General features: G+C 43.5%; 1 protein-coding gene across 6 annotated transcripts in view; it reads left to right on the forward strand.

The window, feature by feature from the left end:
- Nucleotides 1-12,551, forward strand: part of NAB1 (NGFI-A binding protein 1) — a 46,051-nt gene extending 33,500 nt beyond the window's left edge. The window contains exons 5-8 of one of the 6 annotated variants that reach the window (XM_036319133.1): nt 1,844-1,933; nt 5,492-5,654; nt 8,464-8,580; nt 12,363-12,551. In XM_036319133.1, the coding sequence (XP_036175026.1) occupies nt 1,844-1,933; nt 5,492-5,654; nt 8,464-8,580; nt 12,363-12,499 (507 nt within the window). In that variant the 3' untranslated portion in view covers nt 12,500-12,551. Of the gene's footprint in view, nt 1-1,843; nt 1,934-5,491; nt 5,655-8,463; nt 8,581-10,051 lie in introns of all 6 variants that reach the window. The other 5 variants (XM_036319134.1, XM_036319139.1, XM_036319138.1 and 2 more) reach the window with 5 other exon arrangements.
- The last annotated feature ends 2,977 nt before the right edge of the window (nt 12,552-15,528 follow it).

Below are 15,528 nucleotides of genomic sequence, written 5' to 3' on the forward strand. Positions count from 1 at the left end.
GGTCCCTGGGACCGCCTTTACATGTCATGAGTGACAGCTCCTCCACCCTGTAGTTTTCCCACCATAGTGAACTGACTGCCAGAGGCTGTGGGACACCATCAGAAGGCCCGGCTGCTGGGCTCAGGAACCTAAGTGGTGGGCCTGGAACATGGACCAGGTCTTTCTAATCCAAAGCTCCACTGCCTGGCAGTGAAGGTCCAGGGAAATCACACGCGATGTGGAAGAGTCCCTCAGAAATTCAGATGGAGACTATTGGGTAACACCTTAAAGAAAGTTTACTTTGGATCTTTACCACATTACATTTAACAAAATAAATTCCTGGTGGGTTAGAGATTAAATAAACACACACACACACACACATACACACACACACACACACACACACACACACACACACGGCTTAGAAAAACTAGAGGGTAGATTTGAATACTTATCAAATCTCTAAAGCAGAATCCTTTTCTAAACTTTATAGCAACAGAAGAAATCACAAAATAAAACACAATTATATGCAACTACAGTATATAAAATTTAAATTTTTGAATATCAAAACAAAAATAAATTGGCAAAAACTGAGAAAGCAACACCAACCAGTGCTGGACAGAACTGTCAGATATTGCTTACTAGAGGCCCGATGCATGGAATTTGTGCAAGAGTAGGCCTTCCTTCCCCCGGCTGCTGGCACCGGCTTCCCTCCAACACCCGGGACCCAGGCTTCCCTCACAGAGGGAGGCCCCGCCCACCCACCACAGCCCGCCAATCAGTAGCAGCCACGGCAGCTTGCCTCTACCCTCACAGTCCCGGCTTCGTCCAGAAGGTCGTTCAGCTGTCCGGTCTAATTAGCATATTACACTTTTATTATAGACTAGAGGCCTGGTGCACAAAATTTGTGCGGGGGGTGGGGTGGGGGGGGCGTGTTCCTCAGCCTGGCCTGCACCCTCTCCAATCTGGGACCGCTCGGGGAACGTCTGACTGCCGGTCCCTGTAGGATCGGGCCTAAACCAGCAGTCGGACATCCCTCTCACAATCTGGGACTGCTGGCTCCTAACCACTTACCTGCCTGCCTGATTGCCCCTAACTGTTTCTGCCTGCCAGCCTGATCGCCCCCTAACCACTCCCCTGTTGGCCTGATTGACGCCTAACTGCTCCCCTGCTGGCCTGATTGCCCACAACTGCCCTCCCCTGCCGTGACCCACCTCCTCCATGCCACATGGAGCCGCGGGAGCCCCAGGCCTCACCGCGCAGAGCGGCCACTGGGCCCCATCTCCGCTGTGCATGCAGCCATCTTGTGGCGGGATCACACGCAAGGGCACTAGGACCACCTAGGCTTTTATTAGTATAGATGATATGGCAAAACAGTGAAAGGCCCTTGTAGAAAGTATGTGGAAAACATAAAAATGCTCATCTCTCTGCAGTAATTCTACTTCTGGGAATCTCTGAACTATGTGAAATGCTATTTCCATGGAAATATTTTTGCAGTGTTTTTCAAACCAAAAATGAGGAAAATAATATAAATGTCCAATATGGGGATAGTGGTTAAGTAAGCAAATCACTAGATGAAAAGTTATATGAAATGTTATATAACCATTATTATCATTGATCATGAATTCTGCCTTCCAGTGTAAAATAGTATGGATGTATAAATCTTTTCATCTTTTTCATTTATGTTTTTATTGAGGTTACAACTCTAGAATAAGGTAGTTGTACCATAAAAGACAGAAATGAAACATTGTACATTGAAATCTTACTTAAGATGGTTGTCTTTGCTTTATTTTCTGAGCTTTAGATCATAAGTTTATTTATTTAGAAATTCTAAGTAAAAAAGGACTTATTCTTCGATCTACAGGATGGGTTTCCAGATTTCCAGGACTCTGTGCAAACCCTCTTCCAGCAGGCTAAAGCTAAGAGCGAAGAACTCGCTGCTCTCAGTTCCCAGGTAACGTAAAACCACCAGTTCATAGCTCATAAGAATATCTGTAGGTTGAAAAGTAAATGGCTGTTTCAGCTGGTTCCAGTTTTAAGCATCCAAGGACTGAATTAATTTCTGGTTCTTAAAATGTCATCTGATCACAGCTGTGTCAACAAGATAGCAATAACAACTTGGTTTGCTTTGGTTTTTGAGCAGAATCTTTTTGAGCAGAACGTGATACGGTGATACTTATTTATTCTTTGTAGTTTTGTAGGAAGTAAAATAGATTCTCTCCCTAAGAAAACCCAAAAGAAATAATTTGATACCAGTAAATCAGCCATGCTGACTATGTCTGTGTGAAATACAATTCTGAGATAAAATAGTACTAGTTTTCAATAAAATATTAATAGCCGACTTTATAGCTTTTGTTAATTATTTCAGTTAATGTGTAATAACAAGTGTTAAATTAATACGCAGCTTCAGGTACTTTTGCTATTATTTCATTATGTACACTGAAATTAACATTTTAAAAAGTCATTTCTGCAAACAGCACCTTTTGGAAAGTACTGTAAGTTTTATTCCTGCTGATCTTCTCCCTAGTGGATTAGTAGTGCCAAGTTTTGTTTTTCATGTTAAAAGGATGAAAAATACATTTCCCACTCAGAATTCTTACTGAAATTTTATCAGTTAATTCAAATGAATTGAAGTTACAATTTCTTTTGATCTGGTTTATGAGCATTCAGAAAAATAGTAAAAAACTTGTATCCTATTCATTGAATAAATATGTTTCCTATTGATTTTTACCGTTGTGAATCAGGATTGTTTGTAAATGATTTTATATAGCAGTTTCCTTATATTACTCTTTTATATAGAATGGTAATGATTCATGTCTATAATTTTTAACATCTTTTTATTGATTTCAGAGAGGAAGTGAGAGAGAGAGAGAGGGAGAGAGAGAGAGAGAGAGAGAGAGAGAGACATCAATGATGAGAGAGAATCATTGATCAGCTGCCTCCTGCAGGCCCCCTACTGGGGATCAAGCCCAAAACCCGGGCATGTGCCCTGATTGGGAATTGAACCGTGACTTCCTGGTTCATGGGTTGATGCTCAACCACTGAGCAACACTGGCCTGGCTCATGTCTACATTTTGACTATTACTCTTTAGCAAAATGTCACCAATACACTGTCCTGAATATCATATATATATATATCCTATCTAATAAAAGAGAAACATGGTAATTAGCCGTACGTTCGCTACCCTTCCCATTAGCTAATCAGGGCGATATGCAAATTAACTGCCAGCCAAGATGGCGGCCGGCAGCCAGGCAGCTTGAAGCGAACATGAGGCTTGCTTGCTTCAGTGACGGAGGACTCCAACGTTCCCTGCCTGCCGCTGCCGGCCTCTGAGCTTGCAGTTTGAAACATTGTTACAAATATAGATGCTAAACAAAACCCCAGAAACCTGCTTTCAGCCAGCCGGGATCTCAGAGCTGGAGTTGAAACAGTGTTTCGATTATAGAACCCAAACAAACCAGATACCTGCTTTCAGCAGCGGAGGCCTAAGAGCTGGAGCCAAGCCTCAGAGCTAAAACTGGCTGAATTAAAAAAAAAAAAAAAAAAAAAAAAAAAAAAGGAGCGATTGGGAGCTTCAGTCACCCGCCAGCCTGAAAACAGCCCTCAGCCCCTCACCCAGACTGGCCAGGTACCCCAGTGGGGACCGCCACCCTGATCCAGGACACCCTTCAGGGCAAACCAGCCGGCCCCAACCCGTGCACCAGGCCTCTATCCTATATAGTAAAAGGGTAATATGCCTCCCAGCACCAGGATCAGCGGAGCTGCGAGGCCTCCCAGCACCGGGATCAGCATGACAGGGGGCAGCACCCAAACCCCCTGATTGCCCTGCAGCTCTGTGTGTGACAGGGGGAGGGGCCACAACCTCCCTATCTGCCCTGCTCTGTTCCTGACAGGGGAAGGCTCCCCAACCCCCTGATCACCCTGCGGCTCTGTGTGTGACAGGGTGCAGCACCCCCCCACCCCCACCCCACGGGCCCTGCTCTGTGTGTGATGGGGTAGAGCCATAACCTCCCCATCGGCCCTGCCCTGAGTGTGACAGGGTGCGGCGCCCCAACCCCCTGATCCACCCTGCTCTGTGTGTGACAGGGGGCAGTGCCCCAACACCCCTATCGGCCCTACTCTGTGAGTGACAGGGGGGAGCTCCTCAACCCCTTGATCTGCCCTGCTCTGTGCGTGACAGGGTATGGAGCCCCAACCCCCCTGATGGGCCCTGCTCTGTGAGTGACAGAGGGCAGCGCCCCAACCCCCTGATTGGCCCTGCTCTGTGCGTGACGGGGTGGTGCCGCAACCTCCCCATCGACCCTGCCTTCAGTATGACAGGGGGCGGTGCCCCAACCCCCCAATCAGCCCTACCCTGAGTGTGACTGAGGGTGGCATCGCAACCTCCCGATCCGCCCTGCTCTGTGCATGACGGGGCGGCGCCCCAACTCCCCAATCGGCCCTGCTCTGAGTCTGACCAGGGGCTGCACCTAGGGATTGGGCCTGCCCTCTGCCACCCAGGAGCAGGCCTAAGCCAGCAGGTCGTTATCTCCCGAGGGGTCCCAGACTGCGAGAGGGCACAGGCCGGGCTGAGGGACCCTCCCCCCCCGCCCGAGTGCACAAATTTTTGTGCACCGGGCCTCTAGTATATATATATATATATGTATATATAATTTAGAGCAGTACGTAGAGAAGGAACTTATAAAACACACAGAGATAAACTTATATTTTAGCCAGCTAACTGTGTCTTTTAAAACATGGCTTTTCGACCTAACCGGTTTGGCTCAGTGGATAGAGCATCGGTCTGCAGACTGAAGGGTCCCAGGTTTGATTCCAGTCAAGGGCATGTACTTTGGTTGTGGGCACATCCCCAGTAGGTGGTGTGCAGGAGGCAGCTGATCGATGTTTCTCTCTCATCGATGTTTCTAACTCTCTATCTCTCTCTCTCTTCCTCTCTGTAAAAAAATCAATGAAATATATTTTTAAAAAAATCAGTAAAACATGGCTTTTCATGATTGGTTGGGAAACACTGCCATTTCGTTCCGTGACGAAAGTGAAGACCCTAGCTGGCACTGATGTTTTCTGCATAATCTGTGTTGTTTAATTTTAGGGGAAGTGTGTCTTCTTTCTCTAGACAACCATGTTACACTTTCTCCCCAAACACTGTCGTCATACCAGAGTCCGTGTAGTGCCAGATCCTAAATAAAAACGCCGAGATGTCACCGTTAGAAGCAGCTTACAGCAGATGCTGCTGCTGCACTGAGGTTCCTTTTTCAAAAACCTTCCGAAGGACTCGGCACCTTAGAAGCCAGAACTGAGGCTATTTTGCTGTTGAGCTGAACTGGAATTCTCTCGTTGGACTGAGCAAGATTTTCTCCTTTGCATACTTATGGGACGCGTATGCCACGTGAAGTGTGAACTAATTTTAATGAATTCTAAATATATCTGCGCGAGTCTGAAATTGGCATCTTTAGACCATTAAAAAAATCTGGAATGTTGTGGTTACTGATTTTATTTTTGCTTTCTTCCTAGCAGCCTGAGAAGGGAGTGACGAAGCAGATGGAGTTCCTGTGCACCCAGGCGGGCTGTGAGCGGCTGCAGCAGGCCGAGAGGCGGCTGTCCGCGGGGCTCTACAGGCAGAGCTCCGAGGAGCACAGCCCCAACGGCCTGGCCTCCGACAGCTCGGACGGACAAGGTGCCTAGACCGCCCGCCCCTGCAGACCCTGCTGTTGGTGCACTTCAGAGAGACAAAACCTTGCTGGGTTTTAAATCTGAATATTTTTAAGAGATTATCTTACAGATTCTCTACCAAAATTAATTGTCCAATTACAAATTGTCCCTTTTTCAAAAAGGGAAGGAATTCACTCTGCAAATTTAATTTTTAAAGTTGTGTGGGTTTTTTTAACCTTATCATCCCTAAATAACAGCTGCACATACAGTGGATCTGTATTTTGTAAAGGGTGGTGGGATGGGAGATGTAAATAGTGCCGTGTTCAGGGTACCCACAGGGGGATTGGTTTCAGGTCCCCCTGCAGATACCCAAGTCTGGATGCTCTAGTCCCTTAGATAAAACAGCGTGGTATTTGCAGATAACCTATGTGCACCCTCCCTCCTGTCTACTTCAGATCATCTCTAGGTTACTTATAATACCTAACATAATGGAAATGCTATATAAATAGTTGTCACACTCTACTGTTTAGGGAATGATGACAAGATAAAAAGGCTCCACATGCCCAGTACAGATGCATCCATGTAAGCCGAACTACATACTACATGTCAGCAACAGCATCACCTTCCCCCCCCCCCCCCAAATATTTGCGATGTGCCATTGGTCCGCAGATGCGGAACCCCTGGATACAGAGGGCTGACTGTATTGACCATTGTTCTCAAAGAAGTGGATTCCCTGGGAGATCTTTATCACTTTTTAATAGATGACAGCTTCCTATTTTTTATGGGTTAAGAACAGATTTGTCTGTGGAATGTGTGACATTTGGTTCCTAAGAGAATATGCTGAATGCTTCCTAAAGTGTGACAGCACAGAGCGTTGAGGACATGGGCTAAGAATGGAGAGACCTGAAGATGTTCTGTCCACTCTCAGCCTGACACTCCCGCAGGCCCTCTGGAACCTTCTGTGTGGTGTGGCCGTTGGGAAGTGGCCTCTTAAACGCTTTAAGTTTAGAAAGCTGTGGTTTATGAGTATTTTTACCATTGTAAAAACCACTTCATTTTTTTTCTTATGGGCACATGAAGAAAATAGGTCATTGTCGTCCACTCATTCAACAGATGTGTGTCAGTGCCTCCTCTGCGCCAGGCACGCTCCTAGGCACCAAGCTGCAGCAGCGAGCAAGGAGGGCCTGTTGCTTGGAGCTCACACCAGTGGAGGGAGATCACAGGAAGCAAGTGCGGGAATCGGGCCCCTACTTTCAATGGCGATAAGTGCTTGAGCAGAAACAGTAATTTTCTAGGGCCTTTTTTTTTTTTAATCCTCATGTGAGGATATTTTTCCATTTTCCATATTTTTCCAGAGAGAGTGGAAAAGAGAGGGAAAGACAGAGAGAAATATCTATGTGAGAGAAACACATCGATTTGTTGCCTCCTGCAGGAGCCCCAACCAGGGTCTGGGCCGGGGAGGAGCCTGCAACGGAGGTACGTGCCCTTGACCGGAATCAAACCCGGGACCCTTCGGTTTTCAGGCCGGCGCTCTATCCACTGAGCCAAACTGGCTAGGGCGAGGACCTTCTTTTTTATGTTACTATTATGCTTTTCTAGAGAATGGTTACTATTGTCAAAAAGATAAGATTTCTTTCTAAGTGGGAAAGCCATGTGAAGCATCATCTAACTGTTGAATAAAATACTACTGTGTCAGCAGGTCAGAGTGGTGGAGGAGAACGCTCTTCCTCTTTTAAATGTTAGGGAAACTTTCTAGTTGAGGTCTTGTTTAACCTCTCCAGTCATCCTTGACAGTGAAGACTTCAGAGTTAAGAAGCAAAAGCATTCGTGAAAGATTTTGATGACTAATTTGTCATGCCAGGGTAAATCAGTGGGGGTGGCAGTTTGTTAAGTGTGATAGATTTAGGTTTATGACAGGACTAGAGGCCCGGTGCACGACATTCATGCACTGGGGGGTGGGGTCCTCTCAGCCTGGCCTGCACCCTGTTGCAGTCCAGGACCCCTCGGGGGATGTCCGACTGCTGGCTTAGGCCCGCTCCCTGTGACCCCAAGGGGGACTGCCCGACTCCCATGGGGAGCAGGCCTAAGCTGGCAGTTGGACAATCCTCTGAGGGGTCCTTAGCACTGCCGTGGAGGCGGGAGAGGCTCCTGCCACCATCACTGTGCTCACCAGCCATGAACCCAGCTTCTGGCTGAGCAGTGCTCCCCCTGTAGGAGCACACTGACCACCAGGGGACAGCTCCTGCTTTGAGCGTCTGCCCCCTGGTGGTCATTGCATGTCACAATGACTGGTCATTCCACTCTTTGGTCGATTTGCATATTACGGTTTTATTATATAGGGTATGCTTTGGTATATAAGGCATTTTCACCATATCTGTGATAATTCTGTTTTTTCACAGATTTGAAGTTTTGCTGTCATTGTTTTTAATAATAAGCAGTTGGCTTGAGCCATCTCTGTCCCTCTAGTATTTATTATGTAGTTCACGATAGGCCTTGGCAAATGGTCGCACTAGTAAGAAAATGCCTGACAGAGGGGATGTATTATATACCAGAGGTGAGCACTTACTCAGAATCTCAGACTTTTGTTTAGTTCGTGATTAGCTCTTAAAAATATCTGGCAGAATTGTAAACCTTGGGACTAGCAAGAATTACCATTTTCCTCCTCTATTCTTCCACAAACTATATCTCCGACTGTTACTAGATTCTTCTGTACCTGTGGACTTTTCCTTACTCCTTTCCGAAGGAGTGTTGAGGCGGTTTGTGGAAATTATTTTTAAGAAAAACCATGGTGTGTTTTTAATATTACTCACACTGCTTTTTTTTCTTTCCATTAGGAGAAAGACCCTTGAATCTCCGAATACCTAACCTACAGAACAGACAGCCCCATCATTTTGTGGTGGACGGGGAGCTGAGTAGACTTTACCCCAGTGAGGCCAAGTCCCACTCATCAGGTGAGAACGGGAGATCATCAGAGAGAAACACTGAATAAAGCATCTTTACATTCTATTCTTCACCTCCCACTGTCCCTCCCCTGAAAAGGTCATTCCTAACAACGTGACTAGTCAGGTTTTTCTCCCCTTGGAAGTGAGAGATGACCATAATAATGGCCAGTCTTCTTGAGACCATGGTCTTCCAAAGAGTTGACAGGGAACTCAGGAAGGTTGAGATGATTTTGATTAGCTATTACATGAGTGGTGACTTTAATATAAAATTTTATACCAAATTATAAATGGCTGGTTTGAGTTATGTAACTGTCTTTTTTGTGGCCTTTCACAATATGAAATGGATGGACTCCATGTTTGCTGTCTGCTGAGAAAACCCTGTGTATCAGAAGCTAAACTTGCCATGCAGATACGTCGTGGAGATGACATTCGTAGTTCAGATGTAAACTGAACTCCATAAAAGGATGCGCTGTTCCTTATTATAGTTAGATGTTTACATATTTTTGCCCAAGTAAAGTGAGTTAGGCAGAGTTAAATTGCTAGAAACGACACCATGCAAAGGAATCATTCAGTCTCTGAGTTAAAGTAACATTAGGAGTCACTTGAAGTCAGGTGCTTCATCTGTAAAACAGAAATTCTTACCCCTCATAGAGTGGTTATGAGGATAGACAAGACAGTGTACCTGAACTGCCTGGCTGATAGGAATTCAACAAATGGTAGCTACTATTTTTATTACTCTTCTTTGCTGAATTTAAAATCCACTTCTGTATAGGGAGGGTAAGTTCATAAATGGAACCACCTAATTTCAGATAAGCTGTGAGTATTGGTTACCTTTCCATCATTCTGTAGTGTTTTTGTGAGATTCAAATAACTATACACACTTAACTCCAAGGAATTATTCCTTATGAATGAGTTCTCATTCTTTTACTCCTGTTTCTCCCACTTAAATGTCTCATGGTTAGAGAAACTTTTAAAAATAGTGCCATGTTTAAACACAAAAGATGTTTTTCTGTTTCATTTTTTTCATTGATAGTAAATATTTTGGCTAGTAACTTGGTTGTGTATGAGTGGCTGGTTTTATTTTATATATTTCACTTACCACATTGGGCCAAGCATTAAAGGAAAGTCAGTATGTTCTGTATGATAAATGCTTCACGTGCATTTGATGACTTCACTCTCACATCACCCAATAGAGATATTATCCCCAGTTTATAGATGAGGACAGTAGGGCCTTAGAGAGAGATGTAATGCCCTGAAATGGATACAGCTTAGTAATTGGCAGAGATGGAATTTAAATATAGAATCCAACCTCTTCACAACTCCCCATTAACATTAAAGCTTTATATGGAATTGCAGCATTATGAATAATTGCTACTGTTTGCTGTGGACTTTGGGGGCTTGTTTTGCAAGTTTGTTTGCGTTTGTTTTGTGATCCACTGATGTAAAGTATCGTACACTTGGTGTTTCGCTCTTTATGCAGAGAACCTGGGGATTTTAAAAGACTACCCTCACTCCGCTTTTACTCTAGAGAAGAACGTCATCAAAACAGAGCCTGAAGATTCAAGATAGCTGTGATTTTCCCACTGTTCTCTGGAAATGGCATCAGTTTTAAGGATAATGCTCCATCATAGAAATAAGCCTTAATAACCAATGTTGCCTCATTCAGCTCCAACAGATTTCATAGCCAAAGCATAAGGACTGACACAGTGGTCTGGAAGCCAGGAAGACAAAGCCACAAGAGAGAAAATAGAATGTTGTAATAGAAATATTGATCCATTCACATTCCTGTGTGAGTCGGTTTATGTGGAAAGGCTTACAAAGTAATACTGTAAGCATTTATTTAAGAATGTACAATGTATTTGTGTAATTTATAGAAGTGAAATGTAGATGTTGAGACCTGTTCGGTCCAGTAGATATGGATACAGTTTATTTTACTTGAAATTTCATTGTCTACTTTAAGCGTATTTAGCGTAAATATTATATGTCAGAATTTAGAATCTTTGCAGTCATACAGAAAGTTTAAGTAATGTAGTTATTGGCAGGGTAGCAGTGACTTTGGAGAAATGGAAGTTAGCAAATACCCGGTTTAAACCAAGGAAAATATTGTGGATTTAATATCTGATGAAACTGATTTTGTTTAGTAGGAACTGTGTCATTTATAGTCGTAAAGTGTCATTTTTGCTGACTTAATCAGGCACATGTACACAATTAACCAATACTGGAGTAAAGTTAAAAAGATGAGAAGCACAGAAGGCAATCTTTCTTAACCTACTTGCCAGATTGCATCCTATGGTCGCTACTTAAGCTACGGCAGACATAGGGAGCCGTTGCTGGGACAGAGACCTTGAAACAAGGGGACCGATGTGGACAAGCCTGGACTCAAACATCGCTGTTCCTGAACGTGTGAGATAGATTGAGACATAGTAAGTTAACCCTAACTGTGACAAGGATGGTGACTGTTAACAAAGGCTGTACCATAATAAAGGAAGTACCGTTTTATGTCCAGAAACTCTTCTCTACGCACTGGAGTCGGAGAAACTAGAGTCTCCCCGGGGGTCTTCCCACCCAGCCCTTCCCAGGAGGGGACAGTCACTACATCACACGTGCAGGCATGTTTCTGTGGCGGTTTAGTTGACATATACTCATTATTTATTTTATAATTTCATTTTTGTACAACTTTCAGATTTGTGAATGCAGGTTTTTTTTTTCTTTTAAACTCATTTTCACTTGAAAGTCTGTTTTAATTCCCCCTATTTAATTAATGGGCTGTGTGCATATACGTGGGGGGCTGTGCTTCAATGTTCATAATGTACTTGCACACTTACGAGAATTTCACATTGGAATTCATACTAAGAAAACAAATCCTATTAGAAATTTATATTTTTTTCTGTTGGTTTAAGAGGAGAAGATATTAGACAGCTTTACCTACTTCCTCCAGATTCGTCGGAACACGATGTTGCTAAGAGGAGCGTACTGACTTGGAATATGTGTGGTTTTTGTTTCAGTCTGCTCTGGGTCACAACTGCATAAGCGTATTAAGTCATAACCTGTTCTACTGCAACTCCTCAGCCCCATGTTAGATGAAGCGTCTGTGCTGGAGTTGTGTTCACTGTCGCAGATACAACTGCTTTTTCATTCTGATTTGTAGACTAGCTTTACGCAGAAACACCAGAAAGCAGCTTCTATCGATCAAAAGCTTCCCCTCTTACATGTTTTAACTGCACCAGAGCATTTCCCCACTGAAGCAGCTTTTTGGACCTTGCAACTCTGTTGCTAGCTTGAGGTTGAGTACTGTGGTTCTCTTGTTCACTGTGTGTAGAAATAGTATGAATATGATTTAAATAGGTTATTCGATTTTTAATATTAGCCATAGAACTGGTTAGTATCTCAGTAGTTTCATGAAACGTTTCCTGTATTCTAATCTATTTTGAGAAATTCTGTAGGTTTTTTTAAAATTGTGTCTTACAGTTGAAGTTTGTACATTTTAATAAGCAACAATTTTTAAAGATGCTGTAATCTTCCAACTAATATTTATCCGTCTTTCATGGCCAAACAAACTGCATCTTTAAATCCATAAATAAGTTTCCTTAAGTATTAGACTTTTCTGGTCTTTTCAAGTTTAGTGATAAGAGGGAAGCACAAGAAAAATTTCAGTAGAATACAGTTTTTATTTTATAAACACTAATGTATTAAATTTGCTATACATTGAAGCAAATAATATATATTTTTATTTGAATTGTATATATGAATTGGATGTTATACCAGTTTGTGTTGTTTTTTCATTGTGTTAGAGGTATTTTCACTGAACAAGGTCAATTGGTTACCTCGGTATTACCGCCAATACAGCCCAAGGGGCCGTTTCTCCCTCCGTCGGCGTGGTATTTTATCATGTGAAGTCTGCGTTTCTGTGACTCTCAGCTGTTGGTGAGGCGGGGTGAGTGCCCCCGCATCCCGTGGCAATAAAGGTTTTGTGCCTCACACGTGTGTGTTTATAGAACTTTCTGCACTGCACTGTCCCCAGCAGGCGTACTGGCTCCTCTGCCTCCCTCTCTGGGTACTTGGGCTGGGCTTGGGACTCAGGGCCCAGGGGCTGTGTCTTCAGTCAAGACTAAAGGTCCTTCTCCACTGCCCGTCACTGCCAGAGAGATTGTGGCCAACAGGTGCTCAGTCGACTCTGGCCTAGCAGAGAGAATTTGGTTTGTTCTCACAAGAAGTTTACAAAGCCATTAAAAAAACTATAAAAAAACAATACTGTATTTAACCAACTAAATGTTTAATAAATGAGAGGACCATCAGGATTTAACATTTATAATATACTACTGTTGAAAGTTACTGTGGCTTGGCTTCAGTATTACAGGCTGCCTCTATGAAATTGAGCTAACCTGTGGTAGAAAATTAGCAAAAGCTTTGCAATGAAGTTTTAACTGATGCTTCATAGATTAAAGAAGAGCTGCAGTGTGTCAAGCACTGTGCTAGGCGCTGTGGTGAGGGGGGCCACCGGAGGAACCTAAGACATGATGCTTGCCCTTCGGCAACTCCGTACCTGGTAGGATTGTAACTAACACCACTCAGATGAAACTACCAATATGTGTGTGTGGCGTAGACTTGGGATGGATAAGGAGCTGACATGTGAGTGCATTCGATGTTTCTGGGCACGTTTAGTGAGTGAGACTTGCAATAGATGGACCAGGATGGAAACAGTTAACCGAAGGCTGTGGGGTCTGATGTAAAGCCAGAGTGGTTGTGCATTTCGCCTTGATGCCACTTAGAGGAAAATCATTGCTGTTTTATTTTGAAGCTGAATGCCGGTTAGATCTTCTTACCAGGATAGTAGTTCTTCTGATAGTCTCACTGAGCCTGTCACATGACAGGAGAAAAATTGGCTTTTTCCTGTCCTTAGTTAGTGAAACCACTTGGGTAAAAGCTTTAGAATGCTAGCACCTAGAAGACCTTTACAATTATAGTTGACTAGAGGCCTGGTGCACAAATTTGTGCATGGGTGGGGGCCTGCTGGCCAGCCCTGATCAGAGCCGATCTGGCCGGAGGGAGGGGCCATGGGTGGTTGGCTGGCCGGCCCCACCCCCTGGTCAAACTCCCAGTTAAGGGAACAATTTGCATATTAGCCTTTTATTATATAGGATAGGATGGTACTAAAGATTTAAAACCTAAATAAGCGTGCATGGAATTTCCTAGCATATGGCTTGCTGGTTGGCTGCTCAAATGTTTAAGCATGCCTGACACAATGCCTATTTTGCTTATGACTGTCTTCAAGAGAAAATGAACCCGGGTACTAACCTAGTGAAACTAGGAGGTCTATCTCTTATGGGAAATGAATGCCGTTAGTAAATAGCTGAAGTTAGAATTGCACAAATGTTCTGTGTTAACAGTTTGAAGCATATGACCAAATATGGCAGCTATTTAACTAAAGAAACCACCTAATGGTCCAGCTGTGTGCATGGGTGGTGGGTGGTTCAGGGAATCCAAGTTTATTTATTTGTTATTATCTTTGGGTGTCTTTGTAAATGAAATTCTCAAGTGGGCCTGCAAAATTAATAAAAGAATGATCTAATGTCCAGAAATTTATTTTTATTGCAAATATGTTTAATCTCAAAAACCTTGCTGTTAAATGTAGGACTCTGTGGTATGACCCTTATTTTACCCAGAAATCAAAAGCTGAATGGGAGGGCTAAGAATTTTTTAATTCATTATTTTGAATATGCAACAGTTGCAGCTTTAAAACCTCTTTTCTGGCATCTGTTTCTGCTGACCTATGAAAACAAAAAAATAAAAAACACCTCAAAGATGTTTTATTTTTTTGTTTAGAAAAAAGTCAGAATTTATTCTTCAAGTTCAACTTACAAACCTATAAGTTTAGCAGATTTTATCCACCACTTTTATGGGAACAATGAATAATGATTTGTTCCATTTACAAAATTGGTTGATTAAGCTCCTTTATTCTTTCATATTCTTCCTGTGTTTCAGGGGCCACAAAGTTTTTTATTATGAAAATAATATCCTGTTGAATTCTGGGTCTCCTGGTTGTGTCTGTTTGGTCACATTCCCCAGGTTATTCCTCTGATAGCTAAACAATGCCCTCCCAAGGGGTCACTCAGCAATGCCGAAGGTTTCACCTTTACAGTTCATCTCAAAGGAAACTCTCCAACAAGGAGCTCTGGAAATGAATCGCATACAGTCCTCATCCAGGTTTTACTTCAACCTTCATATAAAATGTTCGTTAGGATCCTTTTTTGTTTCATTGCCTGATTCAAGACACTTGAGTGAGAAAGTGCCTCTGTCTAGTTTTTTTAGTATACAATTGCTGTCTATAAATTTTTCAGTGTTACGTCTTAAAAGAATTGACTTCACAATCTGGGGGAAACAGTGAATTGAATGCCGCCATCAAACAACGTCGCAGAATGCAGGTTAAGGACATATAACACCGCTTCAAGATGGTAGTGTGCACACAACTGTTAAAATTGCCCCCGAATTGCTCTCATCAACAGGTTTTGTGAGTTTCCTGGTAGTCCAAACAATTTGGCAGCGACCCAGGCTGGTGTTGCTGTGGGTGAGCACCAGTGACGGTAGAAGTTAGACTGCGCTTCGTATTTACACATTCTGAAACCTTGTGAGTCATCTTTGCATTGAAAGTTTGCACCTCACACATTGACGGTGAAGTACCAGGCTCACCGCCCACACGCAGCGCTAAGCAAGCACACGCTCTCTCCTAACTGTCACAGACACCCCTGCTGCCAGGTCACTCGGGCTGTCGTCTGTAGGAAGGCATGTAAGTAGCACATACGTGGGTGGAATCTTACCAGTAACTGGCTCAGCAGAGGCGATTTATAATTTTCTGAGACTGCCTGCCGCCCTCGGCTGTGAACTGTTAAACCAAGCATCTGTGGTCCAGCCCATACCCTGCTATCTATTATCCTTCCCAGAAGACAAAGTGATTTGTTT

This window comes from Myotis myotis, unplaced genomic scaffold (genome assembly GCF_014108235.1).
Source record: "Myotis myotis isolate mMyoMyo1 unplaced genomic scaffold, mMyoMyo1.p scaffold_m19_p_8, whole genome shotgun sequence".
Lineage (NCBI taxonomy): Eukaryota > Metazoa > Chordata > Mammalia > Chiroptera > Vespertilionidae > Myotis > Myotis myotis.